At 40.7% G+C, this 26,576-nt stretch overlaps 1 protein-coding gene across 1 annotated transcript in view; it reads right to left on the bottom strand.

Annotated features, from left to right (window-relative positions):
• Positions 1-26,576, bottom strand: part of ERC2 (ELKS/RAB6-interacting/CAST family member 2) — a 736,860-nt gene that overhangs the window by 248,403 nt on the left and 461,881 nt on the right. Inside the window, exon 13 of the mRNA XM_065885901.1 lies at positions 11,008-11,143. Coding sequence (XP_065741973.1) covers positions 11,008-11,143 — 136 coding nt within the window. The remainder of the gene's footprint in view (positions 1-11,007; positions 11,144-26,576) is intronic.

Raw genomic sequence — 26,576 nt, 5'->3', positions numbered from 1 at the left:
TCCAGACTGTCACAGTGCTAATCTTTATCTTATACCAAAAAAGTAACAATTGGTGGATGTATTATTATAACCGACTACTCTAAAGAAAGAAAACAATATTTTAGTGCACCCTACAAAAGTCTTCAAAAAATGGCAGTCCTTGCAATTCAGATGGAAAACAGAATGAGTTCTTCGAATAAATATTTAAAACCACATATTATACTACAGGGCTGGTACTGAAGGAGACGAATTTCCCCCATTTTCCTGGATTCCCAACTCGAAGACATCCCTACCACTGACACGAACGCTCTATGTGGGCAGCAGCATTGACAGTGGGACCATGAACTACCCTCTCAGATGGCACTTTTAATTCATCACATGTATGCATCCTTCAGTTAGTCCCAGGACCCCAGGATTTCAGAGTTGAAAGGGCCCTTATCCCAATATAAGCCTCTTGTTTTGTAGACAAAAAAGCAGACTCGGAGAGAACAAAAATCCCTTGCTCAAAGTCACACAGCTAATTATAGACCGAGCCTAGAATAGAATCCAGATCCTCAACTCCCTTGGTACTTTCATCTCTTGCTCACTCAGACACTAGAAGCCCCACTGCAGAGCTGTGCTACATAAGGCCTTCTGGAGCTTCTGCTGTGGCTCACCAAGTCTGCAGCTACAGAAACATCCTCATTGTTACCTCTTTCAAACCTTCCATCCCGGAACAAGCAACAGCCCAGGAACACACTCTCTACTTTACTTACAGAAGCTGCTGCAAATAAGATGCCTGGGAAAAACACCTTTAGTCAGAAGAAAAGATCTTGAGATATTCAAGGGTAAAAGAATTTTATCATACTGATTGTTAAATGCCCAGCAGGTAGCACAGCACCCAGCACACAAAAGTCCTCAAAAAACACCAGTGGGACTGCTTGCTGAACTGAGGCAACATGAAGGCAGAGCTTTAGAAGCTTTTAAGAAGCATTTAAGTCTATCCCATTAATTAAAAGAAGTTTAACCAGTACTCTATAAAATCCATGTGAAGCCTCCTTACCCGAGGTTATGTCATCTAACTTTTCTACCTGTTTTTGGAGTAGCCTGACCATTATTTTCACTGTTGCTATAGTTACTGTAGTTGAGACCTGAGGAAAAATGCCAGCTCTTTCTCTTGTTTAACATCACCAAGTCTCAATCTTCTCACCTGTAAAAATGGCTTCAAAGATGGTAGCAGTCTGATTTGTTTGCTGGGAAGTTCAAACAAGTCAATGTGTATACAGAGCAATTTGGCCAACTAGGCTTGGTTTTTAACAGCTGCTTGTATTGAGAAAATTATGAAAGCTGGGTGGGCAAGAATCCTGAGATCAGATGTGTTTGTCTGTTGTGGGTGTCAAAGGGGAGAGGGCAACATACATACTGGATACTGGCTGTAGATGCAGTGGTGCGCTGCCCAGATTCCTCTTCAGGGCTGAGAAACTCGCTCCCCAGCTGCCAGGGACATGCCCTCCCTGAGAGCTGCCTTGCCCTCCCCAGGGGTTATGTGCATCCATTGACTGTTGATGAGGGGTTACAAAGGCCCAGCCCTCTCATCTCAACTGGGCTCAACTCCATCCAAAAGGCCACCCCAACTCCAGAAGAACTGATAGGAACTGCTGAGGCTTTTGCTACAACTACACTACAGTTCAGTTTCTTCCCGTGCCCAATCCTGCTTCCCTCCCTTCCTGAGAGCACTCCCAACCAACCCCCTGCATATTAATCTCAGATTCTACATTTCCCAAGGAACTCAACCAAAGACATTATCCTTGGCCTAGTTCATTGCTCAGTAAAAAGTAGCAGCTATCGTTGTTACTGTTGAATTCTCTAAGCAATCCATACTTGTTTTCCATGATAAGAGACTTCCTGAGTCTCTTTATGGGTGACCAGACTCTGTGAATGAGAAAAAGTGGCAAAGATAGAAAAACTTAAACCAATTTTTATTTATCATCTAAAGTATCCTAAGCTTCACAGACAGTTCTCATAGCAATTTTCTTCACTGCCAATTTGCCACTTCTTTATTTATTCTATCTTGAAAGAATATCTTGTTTATAAAATATGCATAAAGCTTAGTTTATTGTGAGGGGTAATTTTATGTTGTCTTAGACAGTCAATCTAAAATCCAGCACTGAGGGAGCACAGGCCTGATCTTTGGACCTTTGGGTTAATGGTTCAAATCCTACTAAAGGCAGATGTATCTTATGGAACCAGAGGTCTGCACAAACAGCATTGGACAAGAATGCAGAAGGCCTGGGGTCTGGTCTCCCTTTGGCCAATAACTCCTTCTGGGATCTTGGGCAGGTCGTTTGCCTTTGCTGGGCCCTACTTTCCTCATCAGCAAAACAACGGGCTGGTATTAAACAAAGTCTATGGTCCTTTCTAGTAAGAAAAACTTATGATGGCTTAACCTTGCAGGGTTTTTTCAGGCAACATAAATAAGAAGTGAGGGAGAGTGTAAGAGCAGAGAAATTAAAAATGTCATAAATCCAGATCACCAACTTCCCAAACACGTATTACAGGAGAGACTATTAAGTGAATAGGAACAAGATTTTAGAGTTGTATTTTTTTTTTTTTTGCAAGATTTCCATCTAAATCATTGCCCATGTCATTGATTGTCATTTCCATAATCTGGAGTGTTTGAATATACAGCTTAGCAATGCTTTGGACAAGCCGTAAGTCAAAGTTAACATTTTTTTAAATTAACCATGCCCAGGTCTCCACATTGGCCAGCGATGGTCTGAAATACCAACATCTATTAGAAAGAGGTTATTGATGTCAGGGTGACATGCACTGTGATCTGTAGGTGCCCCCATGACTAACCCCTGGTAGCCATATCTCAGGGTAAACCTGCCATAGTTACCCTGGCCAGGAAGAGCTGGTTTAACTGGACTGGCTTTTTTGATGCATGCTGAACACGATTGCCCCTAGGGATTACCGAATCCCAGAATCCCACGTGCGCGAGTCATTATGTAAATTCTACCTTTGAAAAAATAGTAAGGTGTGCCATCAGAACTTTTTTCTTCTTCCAGTCCCCTTGCCTTCAAAGTGTAGTAATGCCTTCGTTGTGTCTACTTTGAAAGTTATACTGCACATGGTATGGATTCAAGCAGAATAGAAGAAAAACATACTCCCAAGTACACACCTTAAAAATCTCACTTCTCAGTGGCTTTTAAAGCATGATTTCTGGTTCACAAACTTTCACCTGGGAAAGGAATATCACCCCATGAAAGAACTTTGAGAAGCACGCAGGGCTCTAGCTGAGCTGCATTATTGTTATTATTGGCTAACTTGATCACCAGCAGTGATTTTAATAAACATTTAAAAATGATGTCTCCAGTTTACAGCCCAAACCTCACCTCAAAATAAACCCAGAGGTCAAAGTTAAACAGAGGAAAAGCAGACTCTACAAAGCAAGCCCCCCTTTCCCTAGAGCTGAAGCACACCCTTCCTTTGGCACATCTATGTCTGCGTCTAATTCTCACTGGAGATCACACTAGGATGCAGGTTGCCTTCCCCTTATCAATTTGTATTTCTGGGACCAAAGGCACAAAAATGGGATAATATTAAAAAAAAGTCTCATCCTCCTAAGGAACCTCCACCTAAATGAATAAGATTATCAGATCATTCTAGCAAGATTTCTTTTCCCAGCCCCCATCCCCTCAAGCTTTGTTATTCCAGACCATTCAAGACGCTACTCCCATTTTAACAGTGATTTCATCTGACAAATATGTTACATTTCATTCTGCAGGATCTTCTGTCTTTGACAAACATCCACTTTGCTGAGAACTGCCGAAGAGGCACAAATGGAGCGAAACATGAAAACCCTGCAGCAAAGAATAATGAACTCCACTCTGTCTCCAGGGGGTAATTTAGTAGGTAGATTAGGCAACACTTGATTAAGGGTAAACCCCTCTTTTCCACAGAAATATATTGTGTTTGTACAGAGGGCCTATATGAAGTGGAGGATTAGGTCACAAATCCTCAGGAAAAAGCAGAAGACATTTCTCAGAAGAAATATGCAAGTTACTGCACGTCTGGAAAAACAAGTAATACTTTATTGGGAGGAAAGAAGAAAAACTCCACATACAACAGTTTTATTTACACGATTTCACTTGGCTTCTTGGAGCATTTGTAACAAATGGTTAGCTCCCAAATACATTGCACAGGATGCCTTGTCACCCCTGACAGTCTGTGCCTTACTACAAAGAGTAACTGACTTCAACTCAAGGCTACTAGAAACTGATTGTCAAATAAGATTTTCTGAGAATGCCTACAGGGACCTGCTACAACAAAAGTCATTTTTTGGCTCGTGGGGGATTATAGTGTGAAAGAAAAACAAATGTCAAAATAAATCCCCAAGAAAAGAAAGCACTTCTGTACTAACCGGCAGTCCCCCTCGTCAATGTTCTGTGTCCTCCGCAGACCTGCAAATACTTGAGTATTTCTCATCGTCTGAAACCATGAACAGATTTGGAAATGTTGGATGAAGCTCAGTCCACATGTCAACAACACGATGGAATTTATCCATAATTTAATGGAACTTCCCAATCTCTACCCATCAAGGTAGAAAATCACAAGACAAAAGAAATAAAACACCTCGGAGTATTAAAAAAAACATATTAAGTTCTAATGAAAATTTGAACAAATGTGGATTTTTCTTTTAAACCTATGTTAGGATGACTTTTCTCATCTTTCCATATGTTGAACAAGACGGCTGAAATGGAGCCTTCCTAAATCACTCTACACCATGCCAACAGAACAGCCATGGAAAACTAGGAACTAAATAATCATATTTTGACAATGATGAATCTCTTAACTCTGCTGGTCAGGTTTCTTCCAATGGCAGTCGTTAGAAGTGTACCATAACACATGAACATAGATCACAGTTACAGTAACAATTTTAAGCTTAGGGAATTGAACTTAACTCAGTGACTTAGAGAGATGAATGTATAGATATGAGGCTTAAAAACTGCTGCTTAAAAACCTACCCGTGTCCCTCTGTGAAGAAAAAACTTAGCAAAGCTTGGGAACTTCATAAAGAACTATATGTTTTGCTGAAATCTACGCATTTTTGAGGTTTATGTTGTTTGTTACACTCCCTCTGTTAGCCGATTCCAACTCTAATTGGAGGAGCAAAGTAAAGGAAGTCCCATTGGAAAAAAGATATGGAGGCACAGAGCTGCACAAATTGAAAAATAAAATTGTCTTTCTAGGTTTTTTTTTTTTATTTTTTAGAACTTTACTAAAAGGACAAGAACAAATGGGAACATTCATTTGCTTTTTAAACTGATCACACTTGCGTTTAACCACTGGCAGAGAAGAAACTTTACAGTTCCCTGGGAACCTATAATTTGGAAACGGAAGCATACAAGAACAGACTTTAGTTTTCAAGCAATAAATTGAAGAGAATTCTGCAGACATACAACAGAAAAGAAGCATAAAATATTGGCGCATGTATTTCTTAGAATGTTAGTTCATTAACTCGATAAGCTGCACAGGGAAAAATGCAGCCAAAATCTACAAAGATGTCCACTGGGACTTCAAATTGGCATATTTACTCAGCAAGAAATAGCTAGAGGTCGGCAGGTGGGGAATGCACCCCATTCTGGTAATGACGATTTAGGGTGAATCTTCGGCAAAACACCTTGTTGAAAAATGTTCATGTGGGCTCTAGTGGGATACACAGAAGCCCAAAGCTCCAAGGCCAGTCATAAATATTATGCTCTATAATCTGTGTCCTGGGAAACAGTTCTAAAGAATTATACAAGAAAATCATGATCTTTCACATCTTACTTTCACACACAATTCAACATAAACTTGAAAAATGTTTTAATTTTTCCTCCTATTGGCCAAAATGGTTTTTTAATGCTTTATTGGAAACTTTCATTTACTGGTGTGTGCTCTATATCTGTATTACTCATCAGTGTAAAATAATTGCAAAGTATTTGTTGGGTGATACTCCCAATGGTCACTGTCTTCTATGTTTGAAAGCTCATTATCAGTCTCTCTGGGAGAAAGCTCTAATAACTGAATGCCACACACATCAGGTACTATGCTAGGCTCTTTCATAAACCTCATCTTATTTAACCCACCCATGGACGTAGAGAGTGTAATCCCCACTTACAGATGAAAAAAGTGACGGTCAGAGAGATTCTCTGCCTTACTCAAGGTCCTGAGCTAAAAATAATAAGGGCCACTATTGGAACACCAGACAGTTCAGCTCCATGGTTCTTTATCTTTCCCTTCCTGCTCTCTTTGCCAATTCTCAAAAAAAAATTTTTTTAGAACTTAAATTAAGAACACTCTCTATTCCTATAGATTGTGGGTATTCCTCTGGGGAACAATAACTCAAGCTACTCAAGGTATTTTCTGACACACAAAAAAAACCCTCACACAAACACGCTGAACTGCCGTCTGTCTTCGATGCGTCAAGCTGATCTAGCTAGGGTGCACTCTTAGTCTCTTTATTTATACCACATGAAACCAGTGGGATCAGAGCATGAGGTTGTGTAACAGAGGCTGCAAACCAATGGTCAATTCACCAGCACTTGCTTCACTGGACTCATAGAGTGCTTTAAAAAATTGAACCAATTTTCTAAACTCCATGGATTGCACATAAAAATTCACATTTTATGACAGACAGAAGGTCCCTCAACCCTAGGCCCACCTTTGTGGCAACATCCAGCCAAAGCTTAGTGGTCCCAACTCCTTTCGATGAGGCATGGGCTCTTGAGTTCCCTCAGTCTCCTTCACTCTCAATTACATCCATAAACTAAGGCCACTGTAGCTGTAATTTTTCATTATATTTATGTTATTGTTTTTCCTATAATAGAGAAATGTTTCTCCAAACCTTATCTCTTTTAACAGATTGAGTGACGGGTCTCAATTCTTCACCCTTCCTTGTATCTACTTCTTTACAATGTTCTCTTCATGGACAGAGTACACTTCCCCAATCCTTGACTATTAGCTTATACATGTGTCTTGAAGTGGGGTGAAAAATCATAATGTTAAAGACTAGGCCTTATGAGGCCTAGCATGCTTTTGCTTACTGTCTTGTGCCTCTGCTACCGTCATCAGAAGAGTTTCCCTTGGGTTGCTGATGCCCCTCCAGCCTGAGTCTCAGACTAAACACATGTGGAACAGAGCTGCCCTGGCCACCCACAGACCTGAGTGAGAAGCAGACGTGCCCACACTAGGCCACCCTGGAGCAACTGAGCTACTCTGTCCACCTAAAAATCTGTGAGAATAACTACTAATGCTTTAAAGTCAATGAGTTTGGGGGTGATTTGCTACACAGCATTATTATGGCAATTGCTAACTGATACATCTCTACCAAAAAAAAAAAAAAATACAAGCTGAAAGAACCAGACGTCATAAATTTTCTTACATGCAAACATGTTTCTTACTTATATGAACAGCTTGGACCCTGAAGGCATTTGAGTTTGCAATTCCTGACATAAAACTATAAACTTAGCAACTAAAGACGGGTGAGCTTGTGAAACATTTCTTAGCATTACTATATTTCTAGGTTTGACTGAAATGGCCCAGTTTTTGCCTACATCCTGGTTTGGAAAATAAATAACATGGTCACTCTATCTACATTCAAATTTGTCTCCAATTTTCATACCAACTGGATGAATCTCTTTGACCTCTCTTTGGAGCCTAAGTGAACAGCTATTATTATTGCAGGCAGTACTTTACCTGAGATTTTTCTGGATGTAATACCTATTTGGTTGGTTGAAATCATGAAGTCAGGGTGTCCAACCATTACAAAATGCTGGTGTAGAATCAATCACATTTAGTAAGTGCCAATCCCACATCTACCAACCAGTCAACCAACCAACCAACCAAACCCAGTTGACTGATCCTTAAAGGGATTAATAGGCTAACTTATAAACAGGAAGTACTTAAAACAACAGCAATACTGAAAAATCAAGTGCCCCCAGAAAGGAAAGTTCTGTCTTCAGAAGGCAGTAATTACTGCATCTGAGTACATCTGCTTAACAATCCAGGAAAGTGGGAGTTTCACTCTCTATTAACCTTAACCAGAGACATTTTCATCAAAATTAATCGTGATTACTTTTTATTGCATTTCAAATGCTATCCTTTATTTGGGGTGGTCAGGAATGCAACTAAGCAATTCCAGACCATGCTATCTTTTATGAATATGTCTATGAGGTAGTTATCAAGGCCCCTCATGAAAATACTGCTATACTTAAGTTCATGGGCCAAAACAAGACATTAATTTCCATAACTAGATGTGTTCTAAGAAAAAATTACTATATATAGAAAAAACAAAAACTTTGATGCTCAGTGCATATCAGAGTAGAAGTATATAAATACCCATGCATGTAATAAATATTCTAAAAAATGTTTCTTTTATCTTTTCCTTGTTACTATAATAACAGTTCATCATTAACACTTATTTTGACCATAGCTTATGCCAAGTACAGTTCTAAATGCTTTATATGCATTGACTCTTTAATCCTCACAATAACTCTGGAGTAGATTCAATTATTATTCTCATTTTACAGATGAGGAAATTGAGGCTTAGGGAAGTTAAGTAACCTGCTCAAGGACGCTCAGCTAGTAAAATTTAAAGCTTGAATCCCAGGCACTCTAGCTCCAGAGTCAGCTAAGAAAGGTAACAACAACACTTAACTTCATTGCCACCATGACCAACTGGTCTATTGTGTTTTGTGCTCTGACTGTACCTTGCTCTCTGCAGCCTCTGTACTTTCTCTGATAGTTCTCCTGGCTGGTGAGCCTTCTCTACTGCTCTGTCCCTTCCATGTCAAACTTATTCACCTCCAATCCCATCAATCCCATGAAGTCTCTCTGCCACTCCACAGTTTTCTTACCTTCCTCTCTTAATTCTCCAGAACTCTCACTATTTGAAGACAGTCGGATCTGGATTTCAGTCCTGACTTTGCCACTTATTAGCTAAATAATTTTGGGCAAGTTACTTAACCTCTAACGGCCTTCTTCTTCTCATATATCAAATGGTAGTGAATATACCCCTTATTATGGCTATAGTGGATCTCTGTGATTTTACCTGCCTAGCACCTGTTCTGAACAGAACTCCTCTCTTTCTTGTGGGAGATCACCTGTCCTCAATCTCAGCCCAGCAGATTTGGGTGAGGTTAACCCTTTCCCCCTAGGTTCCAGGTAATCATATAACTTGATCCTGGCCTGGCCAATTTATTTATTCTATCGGCCTTTGAATTTTTGCTAGAATTACTCAGAAAGATCCTTTCTCCTCCCCATGTGGTGGCTGCACTTATAGAATGTAGGCTGGCTGCTGGTGGCCATAGTTGGCATCACCGTGGACAGCCTGAGACTCAAGGCAACAAAGAGCAAAGCATGCCTGTGAGTAGAATGAAGACAGATTCCTGATGCCATTGCTTGAATATCTGCATGTAGTCAGACCTGAATTCCTCTCCTGGTCTTTTCAGTTTATTAAGCCAACAGATTCCCCCCAACTTTTTTTTTTTTTTTTGCTTAGTTCAAGTTGTTGTGTTCCTGTCACTTGGAAATAAGACTCCCAACTAACCCAGTTGACATAAGAATTTAATAGGTGCTATAAAGTACATAGCACAGTACACAGCACACTGAAAATTCAATAAATGGTATCCACTACTGTTATTGTTCCTCTACATTAGTTTCTTGAAGGCAGGAAGACCTGAAGTCAGATCTATGTCCACCCCTTACTAGGACGCCACTTCATAACTTTTCTGAGACTCTAGTATTACCTTATATAAAATTGCCAGCATTATTGTTGAGGAATAAATAAGAATACATGTCTGACAAGGCAACAAAATTCTGCAAATTTTAGTTATTATTATCTCAGTTTGTAGGCTCTAATATAACATCTCATAAGATTCATGGGAGAATTAACAACCAAAACCCTGGGTGTCAAAAACATTGAGGAAGCCATGGATTCAAATAAACTACCAGTCCATCTTAAGATGATACCAGGAGTGTAAAAAGGACCTGATGCTACTATCATGCTATCCAAATCAGGCATCGATGTAAAGGGGCTTCACTGACACCATTAAGGCACCTCCAGGACACAGAGAAAAAAGAAACTAATACTGACTAAGTAACCACCTTGGGCCATGTTCTGTGCAAGACATTTCCTTGGACTTCCTACTCTGGAATAATTATTTATTTCTCTTTTGGTCAATTAAAAAAATGAATTATGAGTACATATTGAAATTATCTAACTTCTTCTATCTCCAAGGAGGAAACCTAATATATAACTAGAGAAAGACACTAATTAATAAGCAGAATTTAACATGAACTCTGGCCAACTCGAACTTGAACTGCTCTGTTTAAAGGCACACTGGAATAAATAAAGGGACTTCAAAGCAAATGCCCTGTTTTAGCTTGAATGTTTTATTGAACACATGGGGAGAGCTCTTTTGCCAAAAACAGGGATGGTTAATGAGGAAAAATTGGTGTTTTCCATCAGCCGGTTGGTTTCCGAGATAGGCCATCCATTCAGAGATAAGTATATTCCACAGAAAAGACAGAATAATGATCACAGCCTTGGAGTTTTGAACAAAACAAAACCAGTTCTGTAAACTGTCTGAAGTCAGTTTAATGCATCCTCTTCCAAATACTTTCTGTGATAATACTCATACATTTCCCTTCTGACACCAAAACAAGTTCAATATAATTCTAAAAGGAAGACATTTCTGTTTGAAGCTTCTTGCCAAATCTATAACTGCAGCCCTTGCCTTTTAAGGTGAGGTACGGGAACCAAGAGACTGTGTGTAGCATTACGGTAGTCTCCACCGTAGCCAGCCTTTCTTGGGCACTATTTTGAAAATGATGCTTTGAACTCGGAAAGACCTATTGGGCTCCCTGGGAGTACACTGTTAGTGCTGGACTCAGAGCAAAGGCAAGTCCACCATTTCCATGCATATTTTCCCACAGCAAGGAGTATATGTTGGAGGGAGTCAATCTCCAATTATTTAAGGGTTAAGAGGAGAAGGCTGGGCTCACCTGCAAATGCTGAGAGTTGTCCGCCATGCTATCCTCTCGCCTGCGGACTTCTTCCAGTAACTGGGCATTCTTCTTTTTTTCCAACTGTTGATTGTGCTTGAGGTTGGCCACCTTCTTATTCTGATCCTTCATATGCCTGAGAAAAGTCAGCACAGTTTGGTTAAATTCAACCAGTGGAAGATAATGTGTTATCATAATAGAAATACTAAGTATAGAATATTTTGCTATGGGTTCAGAAAAATTTCGGACCTGAGAATGTTCCATTCATTCAACCACAAGTACGTCTTGAGCACTCACTCAATGCCAGGTGCCAGAATGGCAGTGAGGCTGCAGTGGTGAATGAGAAAGGTAAAGTCTTCATCTTCCTCATGGAGCTTGGAGTCCAGTGGGGGAGACAGACAAGTACCAAGGAGACACAACTTAGGATTCCTAATGTTGAAGGAAATAAATAGGATGCTGTGAGAGATGATGATGTGCATTATGTGTGGACAGGCAGTGGGGTGTGGGAATGACTGCAGTCACTGTGGCCAGGGAAACCTCCCTAAGGAGACGAGACTATGGGTGAGACTCGAAGGATCCAGCCAAGGAGACACTAGTGGAGGAGTTCCTCAGGTAGAGAGAACAGCAGGTGCAATTCCCAAGGCAGGAAAGACCACAGTTACTTCTACAAACTGGAAGGTTGACGTGAGGCTAGTCCAGGCAAGGCGGGGGTGGGGTGGGGTGGAAGCGTGGGCAGGAAGGGGCGGGGTTGGGGGAGAAGTGAGGTTGGAAAGGGGACTGCAAAGGTAGGTGGGACTCAGTGCACAGAGGCCCCTGTGGTCTGTGATGGGGCATTTACTTTCTTCTAAGTGGTTGCTTTTCTAATTACTATTATTCTTTTGGATCACATTCCTATTTTGAGATCATAATCTATTACTTTGATTTTAAAATAATAATTACAAGTCTCCAATCAAATACACTGTCATCACTTAGCTCAAACAGAATAACACTTTGGCTAATCACCATGTTAAATAAAGCCCGGGTGCTTGGAATAAAAGATCTTAATGAATCTATAGGATGTCAAAGTGCAAAATCATAAAGTGATCAAGTGAGTAAAAGACTAAAGACAGAGGACAGGTTAAAAAAACGTGTGTGTGTTGGAGGGAGTTACAGACTTAATGTGGACTATTTCACCAGTAGTGTTTAGCAAAACATTCCACAGATTTAGGCAACCATGTCGACAGCAGCTGCTATAAATCTAATCCAACACATGAGCAGGCAGGAGGGCAGTACAGAGAGCTCAGAAGCAGTGATTCCAGAAAAGGAGAGCCACAGAGCAGAATCACTTGGGGTCCTTGCTAATCCCTCTGTCCCCTCTCCCCAGCATTGCTGAGTCAGCGACTGTTACTGAGCCCTGACTCCCGAAAGAAGCGTACTGAGAATCACTGCTCTTGCAAAGTTATGAATGAGATGAAAACTAGATGATACGCAGCAAACATGTCCAGAGGAAACCATTAATAACCAGGTGGAAGTCACGCTCAACGAGAAACCCTTATTTCTAGTTCTCATAAAATTATATACTCCCCTACTCCCTCCCACTCCAAGAAAATGAAGTTCAAGAGAATTGTTGATTAAGCCAAAAAATCTATTAGAAATCCTGCTAATAAAAATATTCAGAACACTTTGGCTCCTTATAAATATTTACAGAACCAACTGAAGCAGTGATTTTAGTATTCCTGGTGGCACTTATTAAGGGGGTAAAAGGTGAGATAGAATAGCCATCTTCTTAGTCATTATTTGGATCGGATAATCACTGTCTGATAGTTCTCAGTTTTACAGGATACAGTACTGCATACATATGAAACTACGAACTAAGTCTACTCACTAATCTACTTTTAGGAGATTGTCTTTTGGTTACTATAAAGATGTTAAGAATGACCTTTTGCTTCCTCATTGAAAAAGAATATAGTAGTTCCAAAGCTCATGCTAACCCAGGGCAAGCACATTTTCTAGTTGCTTAGGAAATAAGATCAGTGCTCAGTAACAGAATGTGATGGAGAGGTCAGTAATATTAGTGAGGTGGTTTAATTAGAGAACATCTTTATAAAGAAATATTTTTATTACTTTGAAATACACACTTACACAGAGCTAATTGCTAAATATTTCCCCTGCAAGTACCAGTGATAAATAAAATTGATTATTATTACAAACATCATTTGCACTGTTAAAAAACTCCCATATAGTTCTTGGAGCAGTTTGAACATATTAGACCTTACCTCCTGGGATATTACATGTTTTTTCAATCCAAAAACAAAAAAACAAATTCAAAATCCATGAATCCCTGAAAGCTTTCCTGAATTAAGAATGAGTAGCTAAGAAAAACGAGAAGCTGAAGTTCAGACTCTGTGATGGAGGCTGATCATCAGCATTCTCCAACCATCCCTTCAAATACTGTCTTACTTAGGACACCAGTGATTAGAAAAGAAAAGCTGGGTTTTGAATGGCACTGCTTAGGATTTGGGCCAATTAGATCAGTGCAGAGTAAGGTGATAAAAATGACCATCTTGTCTCTGTACACGTGAACATCAAGAGATACATACACAGTGTTCAAACTCCTTTGCAGGAATGCTATGGTTCTCAAATGTATTTCTAGCATTGGAAGTGTTTCTTCTAGTAAAAGCATACTTGAAAGTTAAAAAGGGAAGGAAAAATTGCTCTGCCAGAGGTAGGATAGAGGTAAGGAGTAGGGGGTGCCTAGGAACAGGTGATCAGCACCTCACCTACTACACAATCTCTCTCAGGTGGCCCTAAGGGAAGCCACAAGTTTGCCTGAAGCACAGGTCAGAAGCAGCAATTTACAGAGTAGGAGGAGAGACAGGGAGGCAGATAGAGAAGTCAGGAAATTTAAAAATGTGAGATACCTTGGAGAAGAGTAAATGCACCCACAGAAGCTCACTAGAAGGAATGACCATAGTGAGTTTTGCTACTAATAAACTTGACATTTCCAAGAATAAAATCTGTAAGTGACTTAACAGTCCTCTTACCACCTGCAAGAGTAAATTCACACTGCATAAATCCTGCTAAACTCAGTACAGATCTCAATTGTCTCTAATTTAAGAAGGCAGAGCTCCTGGGGGTACAGACTGCAAAGCCCTCTGGCAATACTGCCTCAGGGGAAGGTGCCATTGACACCCACTTCCCAAACTCCCACCCACTAGGCAACTCAGGCATTCCAAGGCTATGCCAGAGACTGACCTACTCCATGTTTGGGAAAAGAAAGTTTTTTTTGGAGTGAACTATTTGTGAAAGGAAACACCATTAAAAATATATCCAAGACACAGTTTTTCTTTTAAAAAGCAGTTACGGGATCGGGGGGTGGATAGAGGTTAGTTGGAGAGCACAGTGATAGGGTCAGTTTTCAATGTTTGCCTTAAATTGACCAGTTTCATAAAGCAAGTCATGTCACTTTTCAAAATTCAGCCATCATTAAGAAATTTGGACTAAATTTAAAAATTCCAACAGGTATCAAGATCAACAATGGCTACCATATTAAGAATGAATGCCTGACGTTTCTCCAAAGAAGACATACAGATGGCTAACAGGCACGTGAGAAGATGCTCAACATCACTAATTATTAGAGAAATGCAAATCAGAACTACAATGAGGTACCATCTCACACCAGTCAGAATGGCCATCATTAAAAAGTCTACAGGGGCTTCCCTGGTGGTGCAGTGGTTGAGAGTCCCCCTGCTGATGCAGGGGACACGGGTTCGTGCCCCGGTCCGGGAGGATTCCACATGCCGTGGAGCGGCTAGGCCCATGAGCCATGGCCGCTGAGCCTGCGCGTCCGGAGCCTGTGCTCCGCAACGGGAGAGGCCACAACAGTGAGAGGCCCGCGTACCGCAAAAAAAAAAAAAAAAAAAAAGTCTACAAGTAACAAATGCTGGAGAGGGTGTGGAGAAAAGGGAACCCTCCTACACTGATGGTGGGAATGCAAATTGGTGCAGCCACTATGGACAACAATACGGAGGTTCCTCAAAAAAATAAAAATAGAGTTGCCACATGATCCTACAATCCCACTCCTGGGCATATATCTGGAGAAAACCATAATTCCAAAACATACATGCACCCCAATGTTCACTACAGCACTGTTTACAATAGCCAAGATATGGAAGCTACCAAAATGTCCATTGACAGATGAATGGATAAAGAAGATGTGGTTGGTGTGGGTGTGGGTGTGGGTGTGTGTGTGTGTGTGTGTGTGTGTGTGTGTGTGTAATGGAATAGTACTCAGCCATAAACAAGAATGAAATTATGCCTTTTGTGGCAACATGTGTGGACCTAGAGATTATCATACTAAGTGAAGTCAGAAAGAGAAAAAAAAATACCATATGATATCACTTAGAAGTGGAATCTAAAATATGACACAAATGAACTTATCTATGAAACAGAAACAGACTCATAAACATGGAGAACAGACTTGTGGTTGCCAAGGGGTAGGGCGGGTAGAGAGGAATGGATTTGGAGTTTGGGATTAGCAGATGCAAACTATTATATAGAGAATGGATAAACAACAAGGCCCTTCTGTACAGCACAGGGAACAATATTCAGTATCCTGTAATAAAGTCTAATGGAAAAGAATACCAAAAAAATGTATATATATATGTATAGCTGAGTAACTTTGATATATGGCAGAAATTAACATTGTAAATTATACCTCAAATAAAATAAAATTTAAAAACGGAATAAATAAGCAGAATTTTGCTATTTTCACTAAAATAATCCATCAAATTAAAATTAGAAAGTATTCTCTAACTTGCTGTTGAGAGAGCATCAGGCCCTCAAAAATATTTGAATGAATGAATGCTTGCACCTATGTCACTGTCATCTCTCTATGTTAATATCTAATAGATACTATAATATTGTTTGAACTTAGAAACCATATCAAATACTTTCAAAAATCCTACACCTTCTATGAAACTCAGAATAAATACTACTTTCACCAGGTTTGAGATCTCTTTCATTTATTTAAACCTTTATGATTTTTCGTTCTCCTGCCTTTAATACCATACTTTCTCCCACTTATCATACCGTGTTGGAGGGCTTAGTACCTCTCTTTTTCTTTCTTCCCAAAGGAAAGAGAACTGTTCTCTAGAATTACATAGCCTGGAGCATAGGACAGGAGATGCATATGTTTCTCTATGGGCATGTGTACATTTGCATATAAACTAGAAGATCAAAACTTCCCTTTTAAAATCTCCGCAGAAACAAGATGTCATTTTTTACCCATCTGCTCTCAAAATCTTTAAAGATTGATAACATCCATTGTTGGAGAGAATGCAGGAATCCAGCTGTCTCACATGTGGTCAGGAATGTCATGGACAAAAGCATTTTTGGAAACCAATTTGTAAGTATCCACCACAGCGTACATACCTTTTGCCTAAGCAAACCCACTTCTAGGAAAGTAGCCTACAAAAATGCTTGCACATGTGCACAAATATATGTGTACAACAATTTTCATGGTAGCACCGTAAAAGTAAAAATGTGAAAAATGCCTAGTCATCCATCAGAAGGAAACTGACTGAAGAAATCAAGTACATTCATACGACAGAATCCTAAGTTAGTTAAGGACATTAAGGCAAAACTGAAGTATGGACACGGAAAAACCTTCAAGACGTACTGTTAAACAAAAAAGAAAGCAGGCAGCAGAATAATACATATAGTCTGACCTTTTTTATGTTAAAATATAAAAGCCCACTGGGATGTGTATGTACACACAAATGGAAATGTCAAGTATATATACTCCTGGAAACTCCACACCAGTCTATAAACAATGGTTATCGCTGAGAAAGGGAATTGGATTCGAGAAGGGGGAGCTTTCACAGTTTACTGTATGTATTCATATGTGTTTAAGTGATGTATAAATACAGACAAGGAAAGGCACAGATACTAAGTGCATAAGCCAATGATTTTTGACTAATCAAAATATAGAGCCTAGCCATCACCCAGCCTCATGTCCCTTCCCCCTGCCCTAAAGTAATCTCTGTTCTAACTTTTATCTACATGTATTTGTTTTGTCTATTCTTGAACTTCAAAGAATCATGCAGTACATGCTCTTTTGTATCTGACTTCTTTGACTCAAGGTAAGGTTTTGGTATCACTCATATTGTTGTATGTAAGCTCTACCTTACTACTGAATAGTATCCCATTGTTATGAATATAGCACAGTTTGATTAGCTATTCACTTGTTAAGTGGATATTTGGGCTGTTTCCAATTTTTACTGCTAAGAATAAGCTTGCAATGAACATTCCTGTACCAGTTTTTCTTTTCCCCTGTGGACATGTTTTCATTTCTCTTGGATAAATAACTAGATGTAGGTTTAACTCAGGGTGTAAAATGGTACAACCACTGTGGAAGATAATTTCTGAGTTATATGAATCTTCCAGGAGCAGCTGCAGTGCAGGGGCTAGTAGCATAAACTCTGGAGCCAGACTGCCTGGGTTTCCATCAGAAGTCCACTACTTTATAGCTGTGTGACCACAGGCAAATTTCTTAACCTCTCTGTACCTCACATATAAAATGGAAATAACTGTGTGTAACTCACAGAGCTATTGTGAAGAGTTGATAAATTAGTACAGGTAAAATGCTTAGAGCAGACTACAGTATGTTCCCTCCCTCTCACACTTAGCTTACAATATGAATGTAATCATGTCTTGTGCAATATTGTGAACACATACTTAGTGTCTTGCTCCCCACACCAGAATAGCAGGTATTCCAAATACCTCAGGCAATGGATTTTGGAATGCATTACTAAACCCTTTTTGTCATACCTTTAGTTTCCACTTGTGATCTCCTTAATAATAAGATAAGTTACATTCTTGGAAGGTTATCCTAAAGAAAGTGTTGCAGGAAGGTCATGACAAGCATGGGTAAGTGAGCTGGGATCCTGAAGTGACTGCACAAGTAGACGGGCCACACACACACAATGGAAGCTGACAATGAGTACTGCATGCAGAATTTCCCATAATAAAAGCTTTTACTTTTAACCACTGAGATGATCCCACTTTTTTTTAAAGCCTGTAAACACCATTCAGTACTTCAGCATAGCTATACATTTTAGAAAGCTCTCGTAAATAGTCTAAAGCTAGTTTTACAGCAGGCACAAACGTGCTGAGTATCAGGGGCACGATATTCCTTCCTGAAAGAGAAAGTCTCTGGGCAGCTTGGCTACTTGAATCTAGCTCTCCCCCCGCCCCGCAAAAGAGCAACAAGTAGGGTTATGGTCTTAGGACTTAGTTCCAGAATGAGCCAGATCTCTTGGACGTTGTATTTTGCAGCATCCCCTCAAGAGCAGCCTACCAGTTTGGCCACTAGCTTTGACGACTGCCTAGGTCCTTGCCAAAACCCTTCAGCAGGATGCCCACTACCTCCCCATGCTTTCCTTCTTGACTTCCCTCCTCAGTAGATTCCCCCTCCCCTCCCTACCTATAGTCCTTTCTCCCTTCATTCCCTGGAGGTAAGTACCCTCCCATCTCCCTCGTTTCTGTTCCCACCTCCTCTGTGGTGTTTGGGGCTGCACAAGGATCCAGAGACAAGGCCACCTTCAGTGAAAGCACATGATGTCAACACACCTTAAAGTGACATCATTTATCATTTACCAGCGCGGTTGGATATACCCAGAACCTGATAATATAGCTAAAGAAAGAAGGTGTTAAAGGGCAGGGAGCATTCAGATTTGAAAACTTGAGAAGTGGATCTTCCCAGAGATAAAGAGAGTCCTAGCTTTTCACCGTAGAGTACTGGGTCCCACCAGCAAAACTCTCCTTGGAGATGATTTAATAAGGCTATTCCTCATTCAGTCTGATGAGAATCATTTGAGACAAATCAGGTCAAGAAACAAGACAGTACGATGCCCAAGACCAAGGACTTTGCTGCCAGACTGGCTGCATTCTCATCACAGAGGCATCCCTTACTAAGCGTGTGACCCTAGGCAAGTTATCTCACGGGGGGGTGGGGATATTCAATGATTTCGTAAGCCTAATGCTCTTACAACAGTCCCTCGCACACAGTGGGTAACTTATAAATGTCAGCCTGATACCCCTGACCCAAATAACCCTCTTCTAAAGAGTATATCTACTCCCCTCATTGCTGATTTCCCCACATGAGCCAGGAAAACCTAGAGAACAGATTACACAGCAGAAGATGGTCACAATCAGCAAGAGAAGGGTTTGTTTTCTAATAGATATTTCACTTTGGGGGAGGTTTCAAAGGGCTGACTGCTTTCAACTGTTCTCCCTCACCCTAGCCCTGAAGAATCTCCTCCGCCCAAATATCAATGGAGCACTACCCTAAGTATGAACGGAACCCAATGACTGACAGCCGAAGCTGAAGAGAGTAGATGATGGGGGTCTGTTAGAGAAGACCCCAGGGATAGAGTGCAGAGAGAGCCAACCCTCTCTGATGCCCCCTTGCCCTCTTCTAGATGCACCTGGTAGGACTGGTATCCACAGGAAATTCAAACGGAAAAGGCAAGGCCTATTCTTCATCTGTCTCAGAACTCAATGTTCAGTCCATGGGCATTTAATAATAAGGCACTCTTTTGTCAAGTAGACCATACACAGCTATAAGGATCACATGATTACCTAAGAAGCTTGGCTCCAATTTACTATTTACCAAGTAAATTTTACTATTTTACCAAGTAAATTCTCCCAAATGGGTATGGTGACCCAGAGGGAGCAGCCTGGTCATGTAGGCCTGAGAACAAGAATTCTTCGACAGCGAAGAATTCAATCTCATAAAATGAATATCAGTTTATTGTCAATGAAATGGTACCCAGTCAAAGTAGAAAGAAATAAAATGAAACTGCACTGACAAATATAACAGGGCATTATTACCCAGTAAAAACACAATAACAAACCTAGAGTTGTCATTCCTATAAAGTCATTCTTCAAAGTAAATTGAAAATCTAAAAGGTTGAGTCCAAAAGAAATGAGCTGTGTTTCTCTTTCCTAATTTAATTTATATTCAATAGACAGTTTTTTAAAATCTACACAGTTCACAGCAGGCTGATGGCTTGTTCTCATTTATGCTGCTGAGAAAAGCTTTCTAAAGTCTAAAAACAAGGATCACGGCAGTGTGGGAAGACACAGAGTTAGCGTCTCCCCACACCTAGGGCGCCTGCCGGCTGCTGGTGGGGGACTCTGACGCCCAAGGAGATGGGAGGAACCCCAAAGTGAACCGGTAGGACATAGGGGTACTGAGGGGGGAGAAGTGGAGGCCAGACAGGATTGGCGCCTCTGAGGCCTGGGAGATCAGGATAGGCAGGTGGGAGGAGCCACCCGGGAGGAGCCATCCAGGAGGAGCTGTAGAGGAGCAGAGGGCGTTTGCCCCTCCCACTCAGGCCCGGGGAGACTGCTGAGCTCCCAGGCTGGTCCCTAGCCCTCCAAAGACCCCTCCTGACTGTGTGGGTCCCTGGGGGCATACGAAGGAGGCCCTGGAGACCAGGAGAAGCAGGTGGAAGGGGACCCCCCCAGCCCGGAGGAGCAGGAGAGGAGAGGAGGGCGTTTGCCCTGCTCACTCTAGCCCAGGAAGCCCAGGAGCCCCTGCTGGGCTCCCAGGTGAGGTCCCCTACCCTCTGACACCACGGGTGGGAGGCATGCCTGGGTCCCTTCTGTTCCTTGAGCCTAAGTCCCACCCCCACAGACCCCAGGGCCTTTTCCAGCCCTGTGGGTACTAAGCATAGGCCCCACCCACCACCCAAACCTCACCCTTGCTTAGGCCCCACCCTTCACAGCCAAGGCCTTCACCCCCCCTTTCTTTTTCCTTTTCCCTCCTCCTCTTTTTCACTATTGTGGTCCTGATGTACCTTCCAGTTTTTGATTCATCTATATTTTTATTTTTATATTCTTTCTAAGATATCTGTTAGTTTCCTAGTCTAATTTTATTTTTTACTTTGTTCTTTTTCTCTCCTTCTCTTTTTTTTTTTTTCTTTGCCATCCCACGCGGCTTGTGGGATCTTGGTTCATGAGCCGGGGGTCGGGCCGAAGCTACTGTGGTGGGAGTTCCAAGTCAGAACCACTGGACTAACAGAGAACCTCAGACCCCAGGGAATCATCACCGGAGTGAGGTCTCACGGAGTTCCTCATATCAGCACCAGGACCCAGCTCTACCCAACAGCCTACAAACTCCAGTGTTGGAAGCCTCAGGCCAAACAACCAGTAAGACAAGAACACAATACCATGCATTAAAAAAAAAAAAAATGAGACAGCAAAAAAATATGTCACAGATGAAGGAGCAAGGTAAAAACCTACAAGACCAAATAAATGAAGAGGAAATAGGCAGTCTACCTGAAAAAGAATTCAGAGTAATGATAGTAAAGATGATCCAGAATCTCAGAAATAGAATGGAGGCACAGATTGAGAAAATACAAGAAATGATTATCAAAGATCTAGAAGAACTAAAGAACAAACAAACAGAGATGAACAACACAATAACTGAAATGAAAAATACATTAGAAGGAATCAATAAGAGAATAACTGAGGCAGAAGAACAAATAAGTGAGCTGGAAGACAAAATGGTGGAAATAACTGCCAGGGAGCAGAATAAAGAAAAAAGAATGAAAAGAATTGAAGACAATCTCAGAGACCTGTGGGACAACACTAAATGCACCAACATTCGAATTATACAGGTCCCAGAAGAAGAAGGGAAAAAGAAAGGGTCTGAGAAAATATTTGAAGAGATTATAGTTGAAAACTTCCCTAACATGGGGAAGGAAATAGTCTCCCAAGTCCAGGAAGCACAGAGTCCCATACAGGATAAACCCAAGGGAAAACACACCAAGACACATATTAATCAAACCACAAAAATTAATTCAAAGAAAAAATATTAAAAGCAGCAAGGGAAAAACAAAAAATACACATAAAGGAATCCCCATAAAGTTATTAGCTGATTTTTCAGCAGAAACTCTGCAGGCCAGAAGGGAGTGGCAAGATATACTTAAAAGTGATGAAAGAGAAAAACCTACAACCAAGATTACTCTCCCCAGCAAGAATCTCTTTCAGATTTGACGGAGGAGTCAAAAGCTTTTCAGACAGGCAAAAGCTAAGAGTATTCAGCACCATCAAACCAGCTTTATAACAAATGCTAAAGAAAATTCTCTAGGTGGGAAATACAAGAGAAGAAAAAGACCCACAAAAACAAACCCAAAATAATTAAGATAATAGTAATAGGGGCTTCCCTGGTGGCGCAGTAGTTGAGAGTCTGCCTGCCGATACAGGGGACACAGGTTCGTGCCCCGGTCCGGGAAGATCCCACATGGCGCGGAGCGGCTGGGCCCGTGAGCCATGGCCGTTGGGCCTGCGCATCTGGAGCCTGTGCTCTGCAACGGGAGAGGCCACAGCAGTGAGAGGCCCGCGTACCGCAAAAAAAAAAAAAAAACAAAAAAAACTCAGAAATAAATGACAATGAAAACATGATGACCCAAAACCTATGGGATGCAGCAAAAGCAGTTCTAAGAGGGAAGTTTATAGCAATTCAGTCTCACCTCAAGAAACAAGAAAAATCTAAAATAAACAATCTCACCCTACACTTAAAACAACTAGAGAAAGAAAACCCAAAGTCCTTAGAAAGAAAGAAAGAAAAAAAGATCAGAGCAGAAATAAATGAAACAGAAATGAGGAAAAAAATAGCCAAGATCAATAAAACTAAAAGCTGGTTCTTTGAAAAGATCAACAAAATTGATAAATACTTAGCAGGGAGAGGATGCAAATCAATAAAATTAGTAATGAAAAAGAAGAAATCACAACTGACACTGCAGAAATACAAAGGATTATAAGAGACTACTACAAACAACTCTATGCCAATAAAATGGACAGCCACAAAGAAATGGACAAATTCTTAGAAAGGTACAATTTTCCAAGACTGAACCAGGAAGAATTAGAAAATATAAATAGGTCTATCAAAAGTAATGAAATTGAAAATGTGATTAAAACTCTTCCAACAAACAAAAGTCCAGGACCAGATGGCTTCACAGGCGAATTCTATCAAACATATAGAGAAGGGCTTCCCTGGTGGAGCAGTGGTTGAGAGTCTGCCTGCCAATGCAGGGGACATGGGTTCATGCCCCAGTCCAGGAGGATCCCATGTGCCACGGAGCAGCTGGGCCCGTGAGCCATGGCCGCTGAGCCTGCGCGTCTGGAGCCTGTGCTCCGCAACGGGAGAGGCCACAAACAGTGAGAGGCCCGCGTACCACAAAAAAAAAAACCAAAAAACATATAGAGAAGAGTTAACACTGATCCCTCTCAAACTCCTCCAAAAAATAGCAGAGGGAGAAACACTCCCAAATGCATTGTACGAAGCCACCATCACCCTGATATCAAAACCAGAAAAAGAAAATTATAGACCAATATCACTGATGAACATAGATGCAAAAATCCTCAACAAAATACTAGCAAACAGGATCCAACAGATAAAAGGATCATACACCATGATCAAGTGGGATTTATCCCAGGGATGCAAGGATTCTTCAATATATGCAAATCAATCAATGTAATACACCACTTTAACAAATTAAGGAATAAAAACCATATGATCATCTCAATAGATGCAGAAAGGTCTTCTGACAAAATTCAACACCCAATTATGATAAAAACTCTCCAGAAAATGGTCATAGTGGGAACCCACCTCAACATAATAAAGGCCATATATGACAAACCCACAGCAAGCATCATACACAATGGTGAAAAACTGAAAGCATTTCCACTAAGATCAGGAACAAGACAAGGATGTCCACTCTCGCCACTCTTATTCAACATAGTTCTGGAGGTCCTAGCCACAGCAATCAGAGAAGAAAAAGAAAGAAAAGGAATACAAATTGGAAAATAAGAAGTAAAACTGTCACTGTTTGCTGATGACATGATACTATACATAGAAAATCCTAAAGATGCCACCAGAAAACTACTAGAACTAATCAATGAATTTGGTAAGGTTGCAAGATAGATAATTAATGCACAGAAATCTCAGGAATTCCTATACACCAACAACGAAAAATCAGAAAGAGAAATTAATGAAATATTCCCATTTACCACTGCAACAGAAAGAATAAAATACCTAGGAATAAACCTGCCTAAGGAGATGAAAAACTTGTACTCAGAAAGCTATAAAACACTGATGAAAGAAATCAAAGATGACATAAACAGATGGAGAAATATACCATGTTCTTGGATTGGAAGTATCAACACTGTGAAAATGACCATACTGCCCAAAGCAATCTACACATTCAATGCAATCCCTATCTAACTACCAATGGCATTCTTCATAGAATTAGAACAAAAAATTGTACAATTCATATGGAAACACAAAAGACCCCAAACAGCCAAAGCAATCTTGAGAAAGAAAAACAGAGCTGGAGGAATCAGACTCCCCAACTTCAAACTATACCACAAAGCTACAGTAATCAAGACAATATGGTACTGGCACAAAAACAGAAATATAAATCAATGGTACAGGATAGAATGCCCAGAGATAAACCCACGCACCTATGGGCACCTAATTTACAACAAAGGAGTCAAGAACATACAATGGAGAAAAGACAGCCTCTTCAATAAGTGGTGCTGGGAAAACTAGACAGCTACATTGAAAAGAATGAAATTAGAACACTACCTAACACCATACACATAAATAAACTCCAAATGGATTACAGATCTAGATGTAAGGCCAGACACTATCAAACTCTTAGAGGAAACCATACGCAGAACAGTCTATGACATAAATCACAGCAAGATCCTTTTTGACCCACCTCCTAGAGAAATGTAAATAAAAACCAAAAAAAAAATGGGACCTAATGAAACTTAAAAGCTTTTGAACAGCAAAGGAAACCATAAACAAGATGAAAGGACAAACCTCAGAATGGGAGAAAATATTTGCAAATGAAGCAACTGACAAAGGGTTAACCTCCAAAATATACAAGCAGCTCATGCACATCAAAACAACAAAGAACCCAATCCAAAAATGGGCAGAAGACCTAAATACACATTTCTCCAAAGAAGATATACACATTGCCAACAAACACATGAAAGGATGCTCAACATCACTAATCATTAGAGAAATGCAAATCAAAACTACAATGAGGTATCACCTCACACCAGTCAGAATGGCCATTATCAAAAAATCTAGAAACAATAAATGCTGGAGAGGGTGTGGGGAAAAGGGAACCCTCCTGCACTGTTGGTGGGAATGTAAATTGATACAGCCACTATGGAGAACAGTATGGACATTCCTTAAAAAACTAAAAATAGAACTACCATATGACCCAGCAATCCCACTACTGGGCATAGACCCTGAGAAGCCATAATTCAAAAAGAGACATGTACCACAACGTTCATTGCAGCACTGTTTACAATAGCCAGGACATGGAACCAACCTAAACGTCCATCGACAGATGAATGGGTAAAGAAGATGTGGCACATATATACAATGGAATATTACTCAGCCATAAAAAGAAACTAAACTGAGTTCTTTGTAGTGAGGTAGATGGACCTAGAGTCTGTCACACAGAGTGCAGTAAGTGAGAAAGAGAAAAAAGGAATACCATATGCTAACGCATATATATGGAATCTAAAACAATTTTTTAAATGTTACTGATGAATCTAGTTGCAGGGCAGGAGTAAAGAGGTAGAGATAGAAAATGGACTTGAGGACATGGGGTGGGAGGGGTAAGATGGGGTGAAGTGAGAGTAGCATCGACATACATACACTACCGAATGTAAAATAGTTGGCTGGTGGGAAGCAGCTGCATAGCATGCGGAGATTGGCTCGGTGCTTAGCCATAACCTAGAGGGGTGGCATAGGGAGGATTGGAGGGAAACTCAAGAGGGAGGGCATATAGGGACATGTGTATGCATATGGCTGATTCGCTTTGCTGTGCCACAGAAACTGACAGAGTATTGTGAATCAATTATACTCCAATAAAAATCTATTAAAAAATAAAAAAACAAATAAAAGTGAAAACAAGGATCAGCAAACTTTTTCTGTAAAAGGCTATCCAGTAAATATCTTAGGCTTTGGGGACTATATAACCTTTGTAAACAATACTCAACTTTGCCTCAATTTTGTCATTGTAGCATGAAAGCGGCCACAGATTAACATGTACACAAATGGGTGTTGCTGTACTCGAATAAAACTTGATTTATAAGAACAGATGGCAGGGCTGGATTTGGTCCATGAGCCAGAGTTTGCTGAACCCAGCACAGCAGCAAATAATCACAGCAGCAAATGCTCACGTCACATGATGTGTTCTAAGCACCTTACATATATTAGCTCACTTCATCCTCACAACCCTATTAAGTGGGTCCTTTGATTATTCTTCTTACAGGTGAAAGTTACAGAGTAACTGAGCAGCAGAGGCAGAATTCTTAGTCATTCTGGCTCCAGAGGCCACCCGCAGCCCTTTAATTACTGTGCTGTGCCAACCGACTGTGGAGGGTGTAGCAGAGTTCCTACACACCACTGTCCCACCACCTCTTCTCCCAAGCAGCCCCAGAAAGCTCTAGTGAGTAGCAACAGACATTCTCAGGATACAATCCCTGTTCTG

The sequence above is a fragment of the Phocoena phocoena genome, chromosome 10 (genome assembly GCF_963924675.1).
Source record: "Phocoena phocoena chromosome 10, mPhoPho1.1, whole genome shotgun sequence".
Lineage (NCBI taxonomy): Eukaryota > Metazoa > Chordata > Mammalia > Artiodactyla > Phocoenidae > Phocoena > Phocoena phocoena.
This window is presented reverse-complemented; position numbering and strand designations above follow the sequence as displayed.